This window comes from Pavona decussata, unplaced genomic scaffold (genome assembly GCF_977016875.1).
Source record: "Pavona decussata unplaced genomic scaffold, jaPavDecu1.1 SCAFFOLD_244, whole genome shotgun sequence".
In the NCBI taxonomy this organism is placed as follows: domain Eukaryota; kingdom Metazoa; phylum Cnidaria; class Anthozoa; order Scleractinia; family Agariciidae; genus Pavona; species Pavona decussata.
In genome coordinates, this window is record NW_028145649.1 from 177,683 (window position 1) to 201,101 (window position 23,419).

The window sequence follows — 23,419 nt, forward strand, 5'->3', positions numbered from 1 at the left end:
GTTCCGCTTGTTATTATGCGACAGATGACTTGAATGTTCTTTTGCACCACTTTTGCACCGAAGCCACGGCAAACTTTTGCAAGTAGTGCGAAAATGCATAAAAGCTACGCGCAATGTCTTAAACTCGTCAGGAAAATGGAGTGGTATCGTGCCCTCAAAGTAGTCGCGGACTCGGTTTAAATTCCTACGCAATTAGGAGCTACGTATACCCACACTGAACAGCGTTATGTCGTCGTCCTCGTCCAATACTTCGCTTATTTCAACTTCATAGTCGTCGAGCAACTCTAAAGCAAGTAAAATAGACAAAGAGTCCGCCATTTTTTGATTCCCCTGTTTATTTGGTATTTTCGCGCGAAAATTGGTACTTGATGGACTGGGACGGCTTGGTTCAAACCAACCGGAAAATACTGTTCCATTCGTCACATGGAATACTCGAAATTTCATTCCGGAATTTTTGGTCAAATGGAAAGCGCCCCCAGAGTCTCTCCAGGTGACCAACCTCTCTGATCCGCTCCGATCTTTTGGCCAGGGGTTAGATCGTTGGCCCTGGCAACAGCCGTTACCGCCTTTAATTTACTCTCGGTTACGCAGACCCTCTGTACTGATCAATTCACCGTGATTTTTGAATTTTTCTTTATTTATCTTTTCGTCTACGAATTCCAAGTAATCAGCAATAGCGGCTCTGCCAGATCCTATCCGGCATGCAAAAACGTCAACATTTCCACCAAAATTCACTTGGGTGGGGAGGCTAGGGGATAAATCGTAGAACTCTTTCCATGGCAACCTCCTGACAACAGCCGACACAACAGCCTCAATCACAAGGGACAAAATTCCAATATGGCGGACGAAGATGAGTGACTTTTGAATTTTGAAGTGCGGTGTAAATTCTTTATAAGTCTTTAGATATAACAATATTTTACCCGATTCAATGAATATAAAACTGGCAGGATCCGAGGAGTGTGAAGAGAAGGGATTCAAACTGCCCAGAACTCGCAATCTTCTCCCATCGAAGACATACCGCGAGAGTATTAAGAGATGGGGAGAACCTTCAGAATTGAGCAGAAGACGCATAATTATTGTCCCTTCCATAAAATGCCCGGCTAGAGATATTTCGGCGACAACGGTGAGCCAAGGTAAGAGGGCAGATAATATCGGATAATTGGGAAAAATTAACGAACACCATCCGAAGTCTTGTTTGTATGAGCGTATACAGGCTGAGCTAGTAAAAACAAGCCAGAATTTAGTTTGTATAAATTTTAGCGCGCTTTTAAAACAAAGCTTCGTCCAGGTCTTCAATAATGGTTTCTTATTGTTTCAATGTGTGTATATGAATAAGCTAAACATTATTCACTGTTGACCCGATCGTCAAATGACTTTATTTCATACAGTCAAGAGACATAAGCTTACTTTGTCTGCACGCCGAACTTGGGCAAGCATCTTTAGTTTACCTGATAACTTTTCTCGGTATAAATAAAATCAAACAGATTAACTCATCATTTAGATGTAACTGCTGTATGCCCAGTAGGGTTGCACTCTCTCTCCTCCTAATTTTACAACAGATGCCTCTTTTGCACTCGAGCTGTCAGCCTCTGTAGAGGACAGAGGGACCCCCCCTTAAAAGAGGTGGGAAATATCGTCATCTCTCTTTGGTGGATAAATTGTGGATTTTGGTATCCTCCAGGGACTGAATCTTGAAGGTATTTGTAATCATCAAGGTATCATTGAAGTTTTCAAATGCAGATTAATTAAGAAATTAAAAAATGCCATCATGTATTTTTGGTAAATATGTAGAAGAAGCAATCAGATGTGAGATTTATAAAATTCCTTCACAACCATCATTATTTTATCAGTTTCATTGGTGAACATCAATAGTGGTGTTCCCCCAGGAGTTTGATTCAAATTTCCAACCAGTATCCTCACTTGGAAACAGCTGTGTCTGCTCAGTTTTTTCTTCTTGGTGTACAAACTGAAGCCAGTGTTCCAGATCACTTTCGGAGTCCGTGTCGGTGAAGAATTTTTGAGGGGTCAACATATCTGGTTCTCTTCAAATTCAATTTGTCAGGTCAGGAATCCACCTCACTTGGGTTTTTGACCTAAGATCCCTCTTTTATCTGGAACACCATGATGCTCAGATAAAGTGAAGTGAATAATATTCTTCTGGATGGTTGATCTGTCTGACTGCTCGCGTTTATACCCAGACATAATTTATTTTATTTCAGGCAGACTTTCCAAAATCTGGTTCAGGATTTTTCGATATTTATTACAGTGTGACATGCCTTACCATGGCTACCCAACAAAGTTTGTTGGTGGCCACAGTAAGGCGCATTGCACTTTGAGCCGGGTCTTGACAATCTGCAAGCCAGCGAGTCAGCGAGCCATGCGAGGCAGACGTGCAAGCAGGCCCTCAGGTTAGCTTAAAAAACACTCCAGTTAGCCTAAAAAGCACTTAGGTTAGCTTAAATAGCTCCCCGGTTATCTTAACGCTAATAGCATTTATGTTGGGGGTTGTTCATGCCTCGCATGTTTTGTTCATGCCTCGCATGGCTCGCATGGCTCACACGTTTGCCTCGCTGGCTCGCACATTGGCCACACTCCTGTAAGCCTAATGGCAATTACGCAGTTTTAAATTAGCTGGGTACAATTATTATTCTTACACGTACTAGCCTTTGCTTGCAATGACAGCCCTGTTGGTCATAGTACTTTTTCTTCATCATTCTATAAAATAAACTTTTATGAAATCAAAGTTTTATGATTTCTAGACAAGAATGCTCAAGGTGGCTCAGAAACTGACAGCTTTGACTCTCAAGTTGCAAGTTACAAGAGAAGATTGCAGGAACGCAAGAAGATCCGAGGAATTTTAAACAACTGTGGCCTAAAACAGGACTGGCTTGAAAACAAGACTGCTAAAACTGAATTGGAAAACAGAGTGCTGAAAAGAATGATCCTGAAAGGACGACCTGAGATTACCATTAAAGAGGTATTAACTTGAGATGCACTATCAAGATTGGGTCCTAATGTAACAATAACAATAATAATAATAATAATAATAATAATAATAATAATAATAATAATAATAATAACATTTTTAGAGCTTTGGTGTTCAGTCGACTCCCGATAACTTGAACCTTGAAGGGAAATTGAAAAAGGTTCGAGTTATCGGGAGTTCGAGTTATCAAGGGTAAAATAATATAGAAAATGACCTGGAAGGAAAGGAAAATTGGTCCCAGTTAGCGCGAGGTTCGAGTTAGCGAGGGTTCGAGTTAGCGGGAGCCGACTGTATATGATTTTTCTACAAGTAAGTGAACATTAGGATTTAGGGGTTTGATTAGAAGTTTGTGATTAGTTGATACAGTATGTCTTCGCAGGGTTGGCTACGGTTTGCCGCCCAACCATCGTTTGCTTAGGTTCTGGGAATCAAGAAGTTTACACTGCCTTTAATAATAATAATATTTATTACTTGATATTGCACAAATTAACATACTAATACATGATCAAATGTGCATCACAATAAAACTATAACTGCCAATACTAACCAAACATATATGGATCTAGAATGATATCACGGGATCTAAAATGTGTGAATTTATAAAATTTGATGAGGTGTTACAGGGTTTTACATGGTATCATGGAAAACCGCTGTAAAGTCACAGAATTTTGTAATTGTTTCCAGGCCTAGAAAGTCATGAGTGGATTTTAATTGTGGGCCCATGGAAAGTCACTCAAAATGATGTTTATGTAAAACATACAATAAAAACTAATAAAAAAGGAATAAAAGGGAATGCTATTGGTAACGCACCGCTGTAAAATTGACTTGTTTACCCTGGTGAAAATCTTTTGAGGATCTTTAAAGATCCTCAAAGATCTTCATGAAGATCTTCGAGGATCCTTATGAAGATCTTTAAGGATCCTTAAACAATCTTGCAAAGATCTTTAAGGATCCTCAAAAATCCTTGCCAAGATCCTTAAGGATCCTCAACTTTCTTGCCAAGATCCTTGAAGATCTTGGCCAAGATCTTTGAGGATCCTCAAAGATCCTGAAGGATCCTTGCAGATCTTGCCAAGATCTTGTCAAGATCTTTAAGGATCCTTTGTAGATCTTGCCAGGATCTTTGAGGATCTGCAAAGATCCTTTGCAGAACTTGCCAAGATCTTTGAGGATCTTCAATTATGTCGCCAAAGATCTTAAAAGGATTTTCAAGGATCCTTTGCAGACCTTTTCAAGATCTTTGAGGATCTTCAATAACCTTGCCAAAGATCTTCAAGGATCCTACAGGATCCTTTGCAGCTCTTGCCAAGATCTTTGAAGATCTTCAATAATCTTGCAAAAGATCTTCAAGGATCTTGAATGAACCTTTTCAAGATCTTGTACTACTTTGAACTTTCCAAAATCACAAAAACATTTGTGACTGAAATTTCCGGTGAGTCTCAGAATAAGCTGTTGAGAATGTACTATAGTATGTAGATGAAAAAGAACATCAGCATGTCATAAAAGGGATAATTTTATTGAACAATCTCTAACTTATTTTAGTTAAGATTCAGGAATTTATTTGTATATAAATGTAGGTCTACAATGCTAAATCAATACAAAATAACTTGTGTAAATAAAATCAGAAATAGAAACATAACTTTTAATATGTATTGTGAAGGAATAATATTCAGCAGATGGATATTTTACCTCAACCATGATGGACAAAATTTTGACTACAACATGAAGCCTGGGTGATCACGATCCTAATGTTAATGTACAAGAAACTGTAATAATTTTTATTCTAAAATTTGGTTTGACAATTGCCAGTGAAAACGTTTGTACAAGAAAACATAATAACAGAAAAACAATAACTTATAGCAAGCTCTGATTATGTACAAAAGTTCTAATGACAAGGCTACACAGTGCAACAAATTTCAACAGATGTTGTTCACAACATTAGTGCAAGTCAAAATCCCTCTCTAAATTATCAGCCTTTAACAAAACTTAAAAGTTACTGCCTTGTCTGCACAACTTAAACACATTTATAGTGGCTCAGAAAAATTGTAGTTTTTCCCTCGTGATGACCCACAAAATGTGGAATAACTATATTCTAGATAATGAATAATGTAACAAAACAGTGCAATCACAACATCAGCAAATGTTGTGCTACTATAAAAATTTGATAGGCATAATAATTGTGCAAGCACAGTGCTAAAAGACAAAAAAGTACCAATTTGCTTGTAATTTACATGACCAAAACAATTTGACCCTCTAATTTTCTATTAAACTATCAAACATCAAGTAATGAATTCAAGGCTCAAAGTTACAAATTTTTTTATTTTTTCATTGTTCCTGAGTAGTATATATAGTAGTAGAAGTCACAATTCATAACCATACTAAATCAGTTAAAAATAGGCTCCCCTGCTTACAAGTGACTTAGCTTATTGAGCAGGATTTGGTGACTTCACACACTCTGAAGCTGCAGTCTTGGGTATCGGCCTTGACAACAACATTGAGTTGAAGATCTACAGCAAAAAGAGAAAAAATCATGCACTTTAGTCAGTTCTTCTGTGTGATTACAGTGTTCACATTCGTTTTTAACTGATGGTGCTATTTTATTGTACATGTGGGCATTATAATACTCCACCAAATGACCTTCAACTTCAATCAAATCACAGGCAAATTAAAGTAATGTTATACTCGATCGAATAAGTCACCACACAAATAAAGCTTGCAATTGATTCTCAGTACAACTAGAATCATCTGATTGTTCATTTCAACTAGCGCTACAACTACAAACTTACCCCATAAAAACGTTTGTAAATGTTTTATTTTAAAAATAAATAGGAAATGGCTACCTCGACAACCGAGATCAGATGAATTTGTAGCTAAATTCACAGAAGCACATGCATTCATTTGGTTGAATTGTGCATCGCATTTTCAAGCCAGTCTTTTATCAAAATCATTGATATTTAAGCCTACCTGTTTCTAAAAAGTAGTTGTCCACGATTTGTTGCTTAAAGCCATCATTTTCTAGCTTAAAAGAAGAATAAACCGAGGAAATGTGCCTTGTTTTCTTGAGTCCTGCGAAAATCCAAAAGAAACGGTCTTTCTGCGAGCCTGCAGTGTATAGCTGCTGACCAAATTTGGTTTTGCTCGTGCCCAGTCTTCCAAGTCTGATGCAAATCCAAGATGGCTGCCGCTCTTGGCCCGGTGGTTTCCTTGTTTCCTTTATAAAAGAAGTATTGTGCAAGAAAGCGACAGGGTAATCATTTGATGAAGACTGTGAGCAAACTTTTAGCTATTGGAAATCACTCTTTATTTATAAGAATGAATTACTGAGTCTGAGTATCACTAAGACACTATCATGCTGCATGACAAGCACTGATCAGACAATCAGCTGAGTAAACTTATTTATTTGTCTATTGAATTATATCCTTTGGTGGGAAGCCATATAAAGCAGGAATCTTGGTGCAACATATCACAAATTTAAATTGCCAAAACGAAATTCCATATTCCACGTACCCGTTTCTCTGAGACATCCAAGCAATAGTTCCAAGCAAAAAAACCAACAGTATTGATGACATTGCATTATTGCAACTTTCAGAGTTTTAGTCAACAGTCTGTACTTTCCAACACCTTTAAGGTATAATTATTTACTCTGGAAGCTCAAACTCAGTAGAAACAGAAATTTTGATTCTTAATTTTAAAAGTGACAAATGTATTTGTTACTAAAGCGGGCAGATCTGTGTGACTTTCTTTCGAACAAACTATTTTAACTCTATATCTTCATCAAGAAACCACAAACGCTCAAATTTGCTGCCTCCACCTGCCCTTTCATCCCACAAGCTTAGGAGCAATAACCGTTTTATAATTCCAGTGTGCAAGACCAATCGTTAAAAGAACTCTTTTATTATTAGTCATTAGTAGTAGTATGTAGTTTTTTAAATAATGTCCTTTTTCCTCTCGCAGAGTTCTATGCATTCTTCTTTATTATATGTTACCTGTAATTATTAAATTTTTTATATATTTTGTGTATATATTTATGTTTTTCAGTTTCATACAATTTAATTATTTGTACACGCAATTCAGTCTTTGGACTGCGAAGTGTATTTGAATAAACGGTCTTATTGATTAATAAAATAAATTACCAAATGCCTACACTGTAATTGCAAGTGTAATGGCCTTTTATTTTCCATCACCTTTTTTTTCTATTTATCATAGGGGTCTTGCAAACATCCTCATTAAATCCTTGAAGCTCATGAAGGATCCTGGCAAAGGTCTTTGCAAGATCCTTACTATCAAGGATCCTTTTAAGATCCGTCAAAGATAATTCAGCTTAATTTAAAAATCCTTTAGGAGCCCTAAGGATCCTGACAAAGATCTTTGCAAGATCTTCGAAGGATCCTTATTAAATTGTTGAAGATTTTGGCAAAGATCTCTTGCAAGATCTTTGAAAGGATCTTTTAAAGATTCTTCAAAGACCTTCATTAAATCCTTGAGGATCCTGGCAAAGATCTTTGCAGGATCTTCAAAAGGATCTTTCTAAGATTCTTTAAAGATCCTCATTAAATCCTTGAGGATCTTTGCAAGATCTTTAAAAGGATCTTTCTAAGATTCTTTAAAGATCCTCATTAAATCCTTGAGGATCCTGGCAAAGATCTTTGCAAGATCTTTAAAAGGATCTTTGTAAGATTCTTCAAAGATCCTCATTAAATCCTTGAGGATCCTGAAGGATCCTTGCAAAGATCTTTGCAAGATCTTTAAAAGGATCTTTGTAAGATTCTTCAAAGATCCTCATCAAATCTTTGAGGATCTTGAAGGATCCTTGCAAAGATCTTTGCAGGAATCTTTGCAAGGATCTTACAAAGATCCTTGCAAGATCCTTACCAATTCTTTGAGGATCTTTGCAGATAGTATAACAAGATCTTGCATATGCAGGATCTTTGAAGATCTTTGGAGGATCTTCAAAGATCCTATAAGGATCCTTTGAGGATCTTTATCTTTAAAGATCTTTGGCAGGTCTTTGAAGATCTTTAAAGATCGTTGAAGATCCTGTGAGGTTTTTCACCAGGGTATTGAATTCATAAAAAAAATAACTCGCCTTTTGTTTTGCTTCTTTCAAACAAGACACCCACCCCACCCCCTGTGATTGAAGAGGATACCCTTGTAACAGGGGAGGACAGGGGAGTGCCCACTATTCGCCAGCCCTCCCCAGCTGCCTTGGCTGTTATACAGGACTACTTGGAGCGCAAGAGGCTTCGCTTACTGGACCTCTTTGCACAAGCTGACAAGGACAAGAACTGGGTGGTTTCACGGCAGGAGTTTAGGAACATCATCCGATCATGGCACATCCCGCTGACGGAGATTGATTTGGAGGATTTGATAATAGCTCTAGATAGAGATAGCAGTGATGCCCTGGATTACAGAGAGCTGGCTGTGGGAAGGCAGACATACTTAGAACAAAGGTTAGGAGACTGTTTCTGAGCTCAGTGGCTTAACATACTGTATCATAGCATTAGTAATAATGTCAAATGTGAGGAAGTGTGTCATCTGATTTCCAAACACTGAGAAATGGGTTGAAAAACAAGGCACAGCCAAGTTTTTTAAACCAACTTTGATGTGTTTGGAAATCGGATGAAACACTTTCAAGTTCAGTGAATGCAAATATGTCAAATATATAATTATTTTGAATAAGAAGAACCAGAGATACGGTTCGAAAATTTGGGAAACTTTTTAAGTTTTTTAGATCAGTTTTAAGCCTTTTTACCACACTGATCGGCAAAAGAGCGATACATTTTGAAGTTAGTGTGCAACTTAAGCAGTTGTGAAAAGAAAGCCTGAAAAAAATTCAGGCTTGAATGAGATTGAAACCCGAATTTGAACCCGAATTTGCAGAGGTCATGGGTTTAAATCCTGTTCAAGCCTGAATTTTTTTCAGGCTTTCTTTTTGCAACTGCTTAAGTTGCATGATAATTACGAGGATCTTTATTCCATTGAATCTTTCATCCGCAGTTCAAAATATATGTTAGATAATTATATAATTCATATTCATTTATTCATCCTTCACAGGTATATTACATGTACAAACTCACAGTATAACCAGCTCCCAGTTAGCTTGTTAGCTCAGTTGGTAGAGCACTGCACCAGCATTGCAGAGGTCATGGGTTTGAATCCTGCGTTCAAGCCTGATTTTTTTCAGCCATTCTTTTCACAACTGCTTAAGTTGCATACTAACTGTGCGGATATTTCCTGTATTTTCAGCTCTTTTCAGTGTTTGAAACTACAGTATCAATTATTAATAATAATTTTTGCTTGCTCTAAGAATTATTCTTAGAGCAAGCAAAAATTAATCAAAGCAAAAGTTTACAAAATCTTATGATAATTAAGATCCCATTCCAAAACTCCTTCATGGTAATGATTTCCTTTGTTTTATTGTAAGAAAATTATTATTAATGAGTTTGAGGATCAGTAATTTATCCAGTCATGTCTCTGTACCCATCATTGTAAAACCCGATGGGAAGGACTTTAGCCACATATGGTGCATTTGACTTTCTGAAGAACTATTTAATAATATTATTATTTGTGGGTCAACTGAGGTCAGTTCATCCTCCGGGCTTTAAACACTGAGGACCTTAAGGATGGTGCCTACTAATACTGAAGTATTTTTGCGCAGTTTATGACTATGCAGGAAAAGCAGATCTTAGCAAGGGGCTATCGGAATCCAAAAAGAAAATTGGGGGTAACCACACATTTTTTAGAGATAATTATTAAAGCAACAATAATAATTTCTAAAATGCTTTAAAATATAAAGGAATGTATGGTGCTTTTTTCCAAATTGAAGCTTTATTATCTCTGAAAAATACATGGTTACCCCCAATTTTCTTTTTGGATACAAATTAAGAGCACTTGCGAAGTTCTGCTTTCTCCACATAGTTTTAAACCGTGCAAAAATATCCCTGTATTAGTAGGCACCACCCATAGGAAACCTGAACTCGTATCTCAAGATGCACAGAACGTATACACAGTAACAAAAGTAGGCACCATCCTTAAGCAGCAAAAATGTATGTAGGAAATTGTGGGGACCTTGGTGTCTCAGATAGGAAGTGGCTATGCTGCTGAAGCCGATGGATCCTTAGATGCTGCCTAAAATGTAACCTGAAAATTAAATTTGCATTCTCTTTACTTTAAAACTTGTGATCGTTTCAACTGATTTCATTTATATATTGTGACCTTGAATTCCTTCAGGAAAGGTTGCTCCAATGTTTTATCCACTACTTTGCACTTCATTTGCATTCAAAACCTATGATAAATTATGGGCAAGCTAGCTGGTTTCTGTTTTTACATGTATTTTTAAACAAAGTGCAAAGCAGTCAGGATAAACCATTAGAGCAACGTTTCCCGAAGGAATCAAGTCGAAGACTACCTGCAAAAACTACAGTGAATCTGAGCTAAAACACTGAAAAGGCAATCTGAAATCAATGGGAATTTTTACCGAGCTCTTCCATTGCTATAAAAGAGGTCCATAGTCCATTCAAGACGCAGGGACTAATGCTTGTCAACATTCTATATTTCCTCAGGGTAAACAAGCAGACTGGAGAGTTCCTTCATGGTCCTGCTAACACCAAATCAGCAAAAAGACCAGAAACAATTCCAGAAGAACCAGAACCAGCTGTGGATCCTTCTCAAGAAAAATGGGGCAGCTCAGGAACACAGAGGCCAGGGTCTCCACAGAGACCTACATCCCCTCAAAGACCTCCCTCAGTGTCACGGAGCCCTGCCCAACAGAGACCCTCGACTTCCCCTCAGAGAGCCTTTTCACCCTCTCCAGGCCAGCCCGTGCCTTTTGTTGGACAAAGACCCGATTCTGAGCCCCACGCACGAGGGTCACGCCCTTATTCCCCCTCTAGTAGTAGTGACTGTAGTATGTCACCAACTCTGTTGGAAATTCCTCCTTTTCAGTTGTCAGAGAAAGTGGAACAGTTGACCCAAGATGAGGTGAGGGGACTTTGTTTCCTTCTAGCCTGCATAGCTGGAATCCAGTCGTTTCGCTCGAAAAGTCAGTTCGCCCGATCTCACGACGATTCGACCAATGTTTTTTAGGGGGGGTCTAATAAAACTTCAATTGGGAAAAAAACTAGAAGACATACAAGTAAATTGCAAAGGATAAAACGAGCAGGAATACTGAGTACAAATTGTAAAACCAAACTGAGAGGTCCTTGTATAAGAACCTTGACGCGCCGATTTTTTTCCAAGATCTTGCGGATTTACCTACATGTGAGATCAAAAAGAAAAGTTTTGCTCGTAGCCATGCTGTCGTAATGAGGCTCACAGCAACTCGGAAATGCTCTATTTAATAATTTACAGACTTTAATTTTGAAACGTTTGCTAAATTTGTATCTAAGGACCTCGTTCGTCCAACGATTGTTTTTGTGCAGTTTTGACCAAAATAAAGCAAAAGCGCCGTGAAAGTGCACCTTTAAAAAAAATCTGGTATTAACATGACAGCAACCTCTCTTGCAGATAAAAGACAGGCGCTCGAAGAAACAGCAAAAACGGAAAGAGAAAGAGAAAAAGCAAAGGAAGAGGGTACCCCCAGAGAAAGTGACGGTCACACCGTCTACCATGGGGGGTAGGCTGGGGGAGATGGTGGACAGGTATCGCAGGATGACCATGAAGGAATATAACGACGTGGTAGAGCTGTGTCAGATGCATGGAGTGCAGGTCAGCAAGGCACTGCTTGGACGAGGTGAGTTGAGTTTGTAGTTGATTTAAGGTGGCATCTAAACTGCAAGGAGTTTTATTTTTCTTCAAAAATATAGAGTTCTAAAGTGTGACGTCACAAATATTTGAATTTTTGAAATTATGGGATTTGTTAGTATATTCGGAAAGAGCATGATGAAAAATGCCTACTTGCCAAAAATACGCATCTTATTGCAATTTGGGGGCGAGATATTAGCTCTGTTATGCCCTGATGACTCCATACAAATCCTTCTCAAATTTTGTTTTAGTTCTTATATTTGGAACTGAGACAAAATTAGAAGGATTTGTATGGAGTCAACAGGGAATAAGCGGAATTGATATTATCTCAATCGTTCAGGAAATTCAGACAGTTTCATTTGTTAACTACATTTTTGGTGTCTTGTCTTTCAGTTCTGCTTCAACCTGAAAATACACCACTGTCACAGATAAAACTAAGAGGGAGGAAGCCTGGGCTCTTTTCAATATCCACCAGGCACCACATACCCGCCTCTAAACACCAGTCTTCCGCGACCGTCACCAGCTTACGACGCCCGAAGTTTAGAGACCCGGGCCCTAGCACGTGACATATGCACATTTGTAAATACAAACATAGGAGTCTTGTAGTGTTTGGCTCAAAAATGTGTAAAATGTTATATTTATTATACAGATATGCAAATATGAACTCTTGTATTGTAAAAATTAGGCATTTTTGTGTTCTTTAGCCTGAGAAATAAATAACGACAGATATTCTAAACAATTTGAAAAGGAATCTGTCAATAATAATCGTAAAGTACACGTCACAAATATTGGTGACATGTTAATTCAGAGTTAAGTGATTTTACCTTAAGTCATTTCGGACTGATTGCCAACTTTTTTGACATCTTGCTGTTAGCTTTCTTTATGTTTCCATAGACCTACTGACTGCATGTGCGAATGAGCAAACTTTAAGTCCAAACTGACTATTCGCCAAATAATAGACCATTTCCAAGTTGCTTTTGAACCTCGTTATGAAAGTGAGGCTAAGTGCAAATTTTATGTCATGAAAATTATTTTTCATTTATATGCAAACAAAACCAATTTCCATATGAAAAGCTTTGCACTTAGCCTTGCTCTCATAACTAGGCTCACAGCAACTGAGAGGTGGACTATTCAAAATGGCGTTTGCTGAGGAATGTCACCGGGAAAAGGTGTGTTTGATGAAGAGACAAAGCTAAAACAAAGTGGGAAGGATGCACTAAGAGGATATTTAGGAATGAGCTATATTGCGGTGATTATTTTGATCCTTCTCGTGGTTTTCAGAACTTGTTAGTCAATCCACTGTGCGGGAAAAAAATGGCGTCTGAACATTTTATCACAATACCTTGCGAACCTAATACAGCCAATTAGCACATAGCCATATTTTATGGCAACATTCGTCCCTGTACTAACAACATTGTGTATGCTAGGTTTGAAGTTGTTTAAGTTTTTCTGTGCTTTTTTAAGGGTTTTCGTAGAATTATCCATAAATGTACCATTCGCCATCTTTTTCGATACAGTGGATTCACATGTGCAAGTTATCTGCAAATACGGCGTAACTACCAAGCCTTTTAAACAGCGTTCTGTTGCTCTTCAGTTAATTTCAGAGTCAATAATCATTGAAACTGCTAATGTAATCCTGCGCCCGTTTCTGGCTTACACAGCGTAGTCTTCCTTACAGTTTCGCCACTAAACCTTTCAATCTCTCATAATCATCCACCGCCCGTGGGCGACAGCACTTGTGGATCCTCAAGGCGGTCACATGTTATTCAACTGTCCTTTGACTTACCAGCCTTCAACTACCGAACTGTTCATTTGGTGAAGCACTTGGAAAATCCAGCTGACTCATTTAATCTCCCAATTGATAGCATTTTAGCTTTACGTCTTTTGGTCTTCACCTGATCTCGCTTTCATCTTGTGGATCTTTTGGCCTTCTTTTGTCTTTTCTTCCTTTTCACTTCTTCCACTGCCACGTTCCCACTATCCTCCCAACTTGTTTCAGCTTATGAATGCAAAAGAGAGAAAGCAGTTTTAACAGCTGTTTTAAAAAAGCGCCTTGTTTACTTATCGTTAAATTCTGAATAAACGTTTTACAATCCTTCCTTAGAAAAGGCAATCCCCCACTCTTCCCCGATATAAGTTGATCGACTGCTAAGGCGCGAATTCGGCCAAATTTTGCCGGGTTGAAGGTTGCGTGCGATATTGCATCTTGTGTCCACCTCTTTAGGATTAATTGTTTGAAGCTGTTAGCTTGGTGGCTTAAGGACGGTGCCTAGTAATAAGGAAGTATTTTTGCGCAGTTTATGACTATGCGGGGAAAGCAGATATTAGCAAGGGCTACTGGAATCTAAAAAGAAAATTGGGGGGTACCCACGCATTGTTTAGAGATAATCAAGCAACAATAAGTTTCTTTCTCGATAAACGCGATACTCGAATTTCGCGAAAATGGAGACTCCAAAGAGAGTGTCACCTTGAGCGGTACTGAAATTAAACTGTGCGGAGCTTTGTATGCCTTTAATATTAAAAGAAGTTCTGTCAAAAAAAAAAAAAAAAAAAATCGTGCCGAGCTTCCACGTCGCAGACAAATTGGACTAAAAAAAAAAATCATCCACCAAAAAATTTTTACCCGCCCCCCCTCCCGTGATTTCTAATGGTTCGCCCCTTAGTTCTCTGCGCTGATAGAAAGCCCGAAACTGATTTTTAAACCTGGTTTTAGAACGGCATTTCGTCAATCAAGAATTCTAAATTTCAAGTGATTCGATGTTTTACCGGGTAGGGAAACTCTCTCCTGAAAAAGGGCGCCGAATTGAGAATTTCGACTGAGCCAATTTTAGTAATTTTAAGTACCTTCCCCATGACCTTCAAAACTAAAGCAGAGATCTATTATTGGCCTCAAACGATTTGTAAACACTTCAACTGCACATTTCCAAGCTTAAAAGGAGGGTTTTTATCGATGCGAATTAAACAGAGCAAAGTTGAGAGAAGGCATGGGACACGTCTATTGTGAATGCTTTTCTAGACTCGTGGGCCCGAACAGATTTTTATCAGTTTTTCCGGGTTTAAAAACGAATTCCAAGAAATCAAAACCACCACTTTACTAGAACTACCATAGGGTATCCTTAGTCAATTTATGAAGGACTTTCATTTTTTAACATGTGCCACCCCTCGCTCGATGCTAGTAGACATTCCCCTTTAAGTGACGCGAAAATTAAGTGACGCACATTATGCGAATAATAACGTTTATAACAATCAGTAATGTTCTAGTCCTCTTCATCCTACTGCTTTCCGTCTCCACTGCAGGTAGCACTTCGATTCTTTTGTACAATCCTCAAACTGTCCATTTACTGGCTCCTTGAAGTGCTGTTCCTCTAGTTGCTTAAACCTTTCAATTGCTTCAACGTTCTTTGTAGATTCCTCCATTCTTACTGTCACCTCTACAGGAATCTCCAAGCCTCCTTACATGAGCGGCGATCGTCGAAACTGTGCGTCCTTTACTGTCACGAGGACGTCTGCGCCTCTTGAAATAAGAAATCTTCTAAAACGGCTGATCTCACGTGATAAATGACCAAGTGTAACATTCGATAGTCGTCCGTGAAGTAATTTTGTCGCGGCTATTGCGCATCGATCATGTTGGTTGTTTCTTTCATGGATGCAGGAAAGAACGTCTCAAACCTTAGGTTTCCAGATCTCTTTATACACGTGAAAGCCTCTCAGGCCGCAGGGAAAGGAAAATTGGACAGTACCAGAAACTGAAGCCATCATCAAAACCCTAGCCTGCGTAGCTGGTGGTGTTGTAGGCGCGCGCGAAATAAGGTTTTAGCGGCGGAGCCGCTAGAAGCGAGCGGCGAAGCCGCGAGGAGAATGGGAAGGAGGACTTTAGTATTTCTCGCGGCTTCGCCGCTCGCTTCTAGCGGCTCCGCCGCCAAAACTTTATTTCGCGCGCGCCTACAATACCGCCAGCTACGCAGGCTACAGGTAATGCACTTTCATAGGTTTGGTGATCACGTCCGCATTGATTTACTAAAATACATGTAGTGTATACCATGTAATTTAAGAACGTTTTCAGCCTCAAATCGCCAAAAAATTAAGGACGTTCAGCCTCAGCTCCAAAATTAGACGTTCTTGTAAAAAAAAAAAAAAAAAAGAAAAACAGAGTGTACTACCTTTACATGTCTTTGTTTCAGTTTGGCTTTTCTCTTAGAAGAGAAGAACCTTCGCCTGAAGATTCAGTAGAGGTAGAAATACTTGAATCACATATACCGAGGAAGGAGGATACAAATTTAGGAGTGGTTGAACACAGGGAAACCGCGGCGGCAGTTGTAAACCTTTCAAGAACCACCGAGAGTTCGCAACGAAATCAACATTCTAAGAGGAAAAGGGGAAAATACTTTCAATACAGCGGAGAGGATCGTGCGAAAGTTGGGAAATTTCCAAGTGAAAATGGAAGCAAGTAAACCCTAGAATGCTTTGCTGAAGAATTTCCAAGCTTAAAAGAAAGTACAGTGCGTACCTTTAAAAAGGCATTTCGAGGGCAACATTCTGCACAAACAAGAGAAGGAAACGTTGAGCTGGTTACGTCCCTTGAAACGCGGAAACCGGTGGGCGACCACCGTTCCTTTTCGAGCTGGACAGCAAACTGATCGCACTTTTACAAAACCTCAGGTCTAGAGGTGGTGTAGTGAACGGCAGCATTGTTTCAGCTGTTGCGAAAGCGCTGATTAGCAGCAATCCGTCGATGCGTGACAAGTACCTCTCATTTACACCCACGCGAGGATGGACTCAATCTATTTACAGGGGGTGCAACTTTTCCCGGCGTGCAGGCACAACAACTAAGCCACCAGTTTCAAGAGGAGTTTATGACGAATGCAAGCTAACTTACCGTCTCAGACATCGACAGTTGTACCAAACAACACAAGATTCCACCAGAACTCATTCTTAATGCTGATCAAACACCGAGTTCTTACGTATCAGTGGGTCGAATGACCATGGCGGCAACAAACTCTTAGTCTGTACCAATCAAGGGTTTGACAGATAAGCGTTTACAACATCACTTTAACATTTGTGATTTCTTTGTCTGGCGAATTTCTCCCGTTGCAAATTATATACCGGGGTCAACTAAGGCTAACTTAGTTGGAGGAAATTAAAATATTATCTTTTCCAATTATATTTTTCAAATAGTTAATTGCATCATTGTACGATGATTATTATTTGCAAATTAGGACTGAACGCCCTTTTTATTGTAGATAATATTTAATATACATTTGTAAATTAGGATTTATAGGTATTTTTCCTATAGTAGACAATGAATAATTCATTTGTGTAAATTAGGACTGAAAAGCCTTCTTGGAGCCCTAATAAAGATATTTCATTTATTCAAAACTTTAGTTTTCCCAAGAGCTTTTGTGTCAGCCAAAACCTAAAGCACTATTCAACGCGGCAGAAACAATTGGCCTTATTGATTCTGTAATCAATCCCTACTTGGTGAAGAAACGCAAGGAACTTGGCCTTCCGCAATCTCAAAAACCCCTTCTTATCTGGGATGTCTTAAGATGTTAGAAAACGCAGAACGTTTGCTCGAAGCCCTCTTTGCTGAATATAGAAGTCATTTCTGTCCCAGCTAACATGACCCATTTTTTCCAAACTTTGGATCTAACGGTCAATGGACAAGCCAAGAAGTTTTGCAAGAACAAGCTCGCGACGAGAAACAAGTGAATAGTGAAAACAATTTTGAAGATGTCGATGTTGAACTCAAACTATCGGTCCTTAAACCAATCCATGCCACTTAGTTGGTAGAATTGTATAACTTTTTCGCCAGCACCTGACCGAAGGAAAGGTTAATGTTTTGAAAAATGGGAAAAAGCCGGAATAAGGGATGTTTACAATGGAAAAGAAGTGCTACTGCCTGTTGATCCGTATCAAGACATTTAGGCAAACAATTAAAGAGCATCAGTCGTGAAACTACACGGAAACATTTTCTCTTTGGAGTCTGCAGAAAGGAATATTTAATGTACATGGATAATGACGTCAATTGACCACTAAAAACGTGACTTGAATAGGCGTTATCAGAGTTTTCGACGCCATTTTGACGACTGTAGGCAAACGGGCTCGAAATAACAGTGTTTGTATGGAAATCCGATGTCAAATAATTTTCATAAAACATCGCTTCTGGAAAATTCATGAATTGGAAACTTTTGGCACTAGGAAGAGGATTATAAGAACAAAAAAAATGGAGGGATGTAGCTTTGCCAGAAAGCGTCCAGTCGTGCTTTGAACTTTCCATACTTTTGTCTGTATTTTTTCCCGCGAACTATTTATATAGTAGCAGTTAACGGCTGGTTCGCTGTACATTTGTCTGTATTTTTTCCCGCGAACTATTTTTAGTAGCAGTTAACGGCTGGTTTGCTATACAAACACTGTTATTTCAAGCCTGTTTGCCTACTCGTCAAAATGACCTCGAAACTGTGATAAGGCCTATTCAAGCATGAACTACAGACCGTGTCTTGTAGACAATGTGAGAACATCTTTCCTGTTACTGTTTACATAATCAGTTGCATTCAGGGACATGGCATGTAGTATTTTCAGGAACACCGGAACATCGGAACACCCCCAAAACCCGGAATACCTCCCAGAAAACCAGGAACACGTCAGAATGCGTTTCTAAAATACTCAGAATACCTGCACGCATCGAAGTAAGCTAAGAAACCGGCCGCTGATGAAGAGGCAGAAGTTTCGAAAAGTTGTCCCAGTTTACAATCTCACGATCTCGAAAATTTTACAATCTTCACAGTCTCGAAAATATTTACAAGCGCTTCACATTCACATTCACATTTTTTTTGCGGGCATATTTAAAAGAGCGAGCGAATGAGAAAAACGGAGGTGGAGAGGGGAAAATACCGCCTCTCTCCAGTTCCCCCCTCGACTCGTTCACTCGGTCACCAGTCCTGCCAAGTCTCGATGCCTACTGACTGGAAAAGGGACGGCTCGCAGTCCATCCTCTCTCGCAGGAACTAACATCAGGTATATCTTATCATAGGAAATTAACAATGCATGTTGACAACGGGAAGAAAATTTACGTTACACTAAATTAACGCAAATTTTTCAGAAGTTAGGTTTACATGCATTAAATTAACGCGAATTTTTCGATAAGCATCTTTCTTTATTTACTGCGATTTTCATAGTTCTGCAAACTCGCACTTTACATTTCTGAATGCCAAACTGTGTTTTGGCTTCCGTCAATAAAACCTTCCAAGACAAGTGCACGGATGTTTCTAAGTTTTTTTTTTAAGCCAAAAATTTGGTTTTGAAGCCTAACTAGACCCTATCAATTCAAAAGATAGTGACTCTGAAGAGCCAATAGAGGAGTCATAAACTAATAACGTTTTGTAATGAAATAAAGGTGCTTTAAAATAACAATGTTGTAAAATAGCATGCATTAAATTTACATTAAAATTAAATTAAGATACATTATATTAATGCGAATTTTGTAAAATCGCGGACTTAATAAAGTGTATTGTTAATTTCCTATAATAAGGCAGTTCTCAAAATACTAGCTATTTGTGAAGCTGACTAAAAATATATTTTGCTTTGAATCGGTAAAAATGCAAAATACTCAGTAATGTAAGACATTCTTCCGAGAAATGGAAAAACATATTTTGCTTTTGTGCTTTTGCATTGTGAAGAGCACAATAAAAAGATAGTAATAAACGTTTAAATTAATTGACAGCCTTGTAGCATTTGTATCCTCAAAGCATAATTCCTTATATAACTCCCTTCCGTTTATAGCAGATGAATTCCCGAATAAAAGTTTGTCAAGGATGCAGGGGGCCACTTCATTTATCACCAGGAACCGTTACCAACGCACCTTTCGATTTTTGTGTGGCCAGAAAGGAGAGGCGGTCTTACAAAGACCCTAAAACAGGACAATTATGTACGGCCGCGCTGGAAACGAACACGCATTATCATCTTCGAGTCGCGTGCGTTCAAGCAGAGGAGCCGTCATTTCTGCCGTGCACGCTGGTCATCTCTAAAGGATTGCAACTCACAGAGTGCCACAAAAACTATATTGTAAAGGAGTTCGGTCTGACAGCCTGCTAGAATTGATTTCTTTGTTTTGCTATTGTTGCTATGCTTTGTTTGGTTTATATAGCTGCTAAGTTCAAGTTTATTTTCTTTCGTTATGGTAATAAGAAGAATACAGTAATATAATGTTTTGAATAAAATTCAACTTAAACGACACTAATCAGTCTGGAAACTTTTTTTGTAAAATCATCCTACCCAAGAGAGGATCGGTTAAGTTACCCGTGATAGCGGCACGAAAGCGTTGTGTCATTAAAGAAAGCAACAAAAAGTAAAGTATAATTGAACGTCTCGTGTCTTAGGTATTTTAAATTGTTCCTATTCAGGTTTCTCATTTTTATATTTCTTTGCGGTGCGGTTTTCCTGGATCTCACTAAGGCGTTCGACACGGTGGATCATGGAATCTTGATGTCCAAGCTGTCATCAGTTGGAGTCTCTACCAGTGCTTTGGAGTGGCTTACACCGTACTTGAGTAATCGGAAACAGCGAACTTCTTGTGAGAATGAATTATCTGAAGCTCTACCCGTCACTTTCGGTGTTCCACAAGGAAGCATCTTGGGTCCGCTGCTCTTCCTTGTATATATTAACGAGCTCCCTGCTGTTATTGAACACTGCGAGGTTTCACTGTATGCTGACGACACCGTTCTCTACTGCTTTTCAAAAGAGTCACACCAGCTGGAGAGCAAATTAAATGAGGATCTTTATAATGTAGCATTGTGGCTAAAGGAGAACAAACTTACACTAAACCTCTCAAAGACCAAATCTATGTTAATCGGAAGCAACAGAAAATTAGTTAATGTTTCCTCGCTGTCTGTATCTATATTTGATTGCGATCTTGATAGTGTAAATAAGTTTAAGTATTTAGGGATTACGCTGGCCTCAGACTTCACATGGTCTGATCATGTAGATTATATAATTTCTAAAGTTAATCAGCGACTAGGTCTTTTACGTAGGATTAAACATTTGTTATCTTTCACTGCTCGCCTACTATTCTATAACAGTCTTGTTCTTCCAGTTTTTGATTATGGCGATCTTGTGTGGGGCGACAAGAACAACGTGACTCTTATGAACGACCTACAGGTTTTGCAGAACAAGGCCGCAAAAATTATTCTAGGCAAGCCATTTTATTCTTCAGCTACTGATGCCCTGGTAACTTTAAAGTGGCTGAACCTAGAACAACGTAGATCTTACCTTCGTTGTATATATATATCTACAAGTGCATTAATGGACTTATGGACCACTCTATGAACTTACTAACAAACAGTAACATTCATAATTATAATACAAGGAACAGAGACATGCTCAGATTATCCCGTGTTACCAGAAATTGGGGAAAGCAGAGAGTTTGCCATCACTCTCTAAAAGACTGGAATGAATTAGAGAGAGAGACCAGTAATGCACCAAATATTGCTACTTTTAAGCGAAACATTTTTTATTTTTTATCAATTTGAAGTTTTTAACCCCATCGATGATATCTTTGTAGTTTCAGCTTCTAATTTAAATTGCTGTTTTTATCATTTTGTAATTTTGTCTTATATATTGTATTTTTTAACCTTTTGTATATTTAATCTCTATAGGACCTTTCTGAAGACCACATTTAGTGAACGAAAGCTTCCTAAAAATAAAAGATTATTATTATTGCGTTTCCTAATTTTTTTACACGTGTTGTGAGTCTTTTGTTCTTAGAGATTTTGCGCTGTTCCGTGTTTTTTTTTTTTTTTTTTTTTTTTGGGGGGGGGGGGGGGGAATGTACCGGGTTTTCTTGGTAGGTGTTCCGGGTTTTTAGGGTGTTCCGTGATGTTCCGGTGTTCCGGTGTTCTTACAAATACTACATGCCTTTGGACATTGTTGATTAAGTTGTTTGATCAAATTCAGGGACATGTTAAATAATATTGACAAAGAAACAAAGTGTGTCTCACTCTAAAACGCGAAATTAAAGTGAGTAGAAATGCAAAATTTTCGCAAAATCGCGAAATTAAGGTGTCGCGAAATATGCGAACCTCAAAATCGCGAAATTAACGTGTCGCGAAAATTTTATGTTATAAGGTACACGAAATAATCAAATTAATCTTGGGGATACGCAACAGCTTGTCCAAGGTAGCGGATATCCGGGTAATCCTGGTTCTAATTGTACAAGGTTCCAACTATCGGGCTACTATTTTCAAAGATCGGGAGCAATTTTAATTTCATTGGAAGCTAAGTCAAAAGTCAAAAGTCAAATTCCGTTATCTACTTGACAGTAAAATAAAAATTAAGCACAGTTTTGATCCCTTGCGCTCATGTGTTAATCGGCCCTCACTCGGATCCGGCAACTATATCGGTGGTGATAGAGGAGGATTTAAGGTTACCCTCTACATTCAGAGGTGTCTCGCGTTTAAGCGATGTGGCACGTACAGTTTAAACTGTAGATACCTAAACCCCTATATCAAATTAAAGCTTACAGAGCTAGCTATCAAACTATACCAAGAATTTTGAAATAAAATGAGTTGTCAAATTTTTCACGACCTCTAAATGCGAGCGTCCGAATTACCTTATTAAAGCTGCAAGTCAAAGCGAATTTTGTTTTTCGCTAATTTAATTAGCTCCTCAGTTTCATTTTAATTCAAAATTCTTGGTTTAGTTTGATAGTCAGCTCTATAAGCTTTAATTTTATATAAGGGTTCAGGTATCTACAGTTTAAACAGGACGCGCTACATCGCTTAGACGCGAGACACCTCTGAAGACACCTCTCAAGGTATAGGGTATTAATCTTAAAGTTAATTTTAGCGCTTTGACTGGTTATACGCTGCATTTGAAATTGATCGTTTCCCGTACTTTTTGGTGTTTTTCTCCAAACCTTTTACCTGATATAACCATGGAAGAAAAACACAGGAAGACACTACTTGCTTGAGCGCACTCACACACGTTTGATGACTTTCTTCTATTCACTGCTCTGCACCATAATCTTAGGCAGTGCTTATGTTGGTAGCTGGGTATCCTGTTCCAGCTGACTGATTAATAAACGTCATTGCTGGGCTATATCGGGACCTTCTGAGTCACTCTTGTGGTTGGTTTCAAAACTGCAATAGCGGTTGTTTGTGTAGATGAGGCAACTGAGCCTAAGTCTAATAGGAGGTGGGGAGGGGGGGGGGGGGGACTGAAGTATTTTAATTTTTCCCCAGCTAGGTGGGTTAGAGTTGAAAAACCGTTTTCACTTAACCAGGCGCAGGTGAGAGACTAACTCCTCCGCAGAGGCCTGTTTCGCGCTCGAGTGGAGACAAAAAAAAAAAGGGACTAGGGAGAGTGAAATAAATAAGAGGAGCGCGGGGAACGATGGGAATGGAGAAGACAGAAAGGGAGCTTTTCTTGCTCTTCCCGCCGTCCCCTGCGCACTCTTTTTCTTCATTTTAGTTTTTCTTTTCCTTTGTTTACGAAGGAGCCTCTCGGGAGGAGAAAGATTGAGAGTGTATGAGAAGCAAACCAAACTGATTGCGGGGCTGACACTATGGCAAATGGTTTATTTATTTGGGCCAATATTTCAACTAGTACAACTAGTCTTCTTCAGGGTCAGAGTTATAATAAAAAATAACGGCTGTTAAAAGTTGAAACATAAACATAAACGATTAATGGTTAACTAGT

General features: G+C 38.7%; 1 protein-coding gene and 1 long non-coding RNA gene across 2 annotated transcripts; one reads left to right on the forward strand and one right to left on the reverse strand.

The window, feature by feature from the left end:
• The first annotated feature begins 830 nt into the window (after positions 1 to 830).
• Positions 831 to 12,467, forward strand: LOC146457258 (uncharacterized). Its single transcript, XM_085092177.1, has 6 exons — positions 831 to 1,133; positions 2,760 to 2,977; positions 8,099 to 8,436; positions 10,549 to 10,966; positions 11,492 to 11,717; positions 12,122 to 12,467. Exons 1-6 carry the CDS (start codon positions 929 to 931, stop codon positions 12,292 to 12,294), a joined length of 1,578 nt encoding a protein of 525 aa, XP_084948303.1. The 5' UTR covers positions 831 to 928; the 3' UTR covers positions 12,295 to 12,467.
• LOC146457259 (uncharacterized) lies at positions 5,286 to 6,078 on the reverse strand. Its single transcript, XR_014858503.1, has 2 exons — positions 5,951 to 6,078; positions 5,286 to 5,493 (listed from the first exon to the last, which is right to left on the reverse strand). It is a non-coding gene; the product is annotated as an uncharacterized LOC146457259 (long non-coding RNA).
• Positions 12,468 to 23,419: the final 10,952 nt, after the last annotated feature.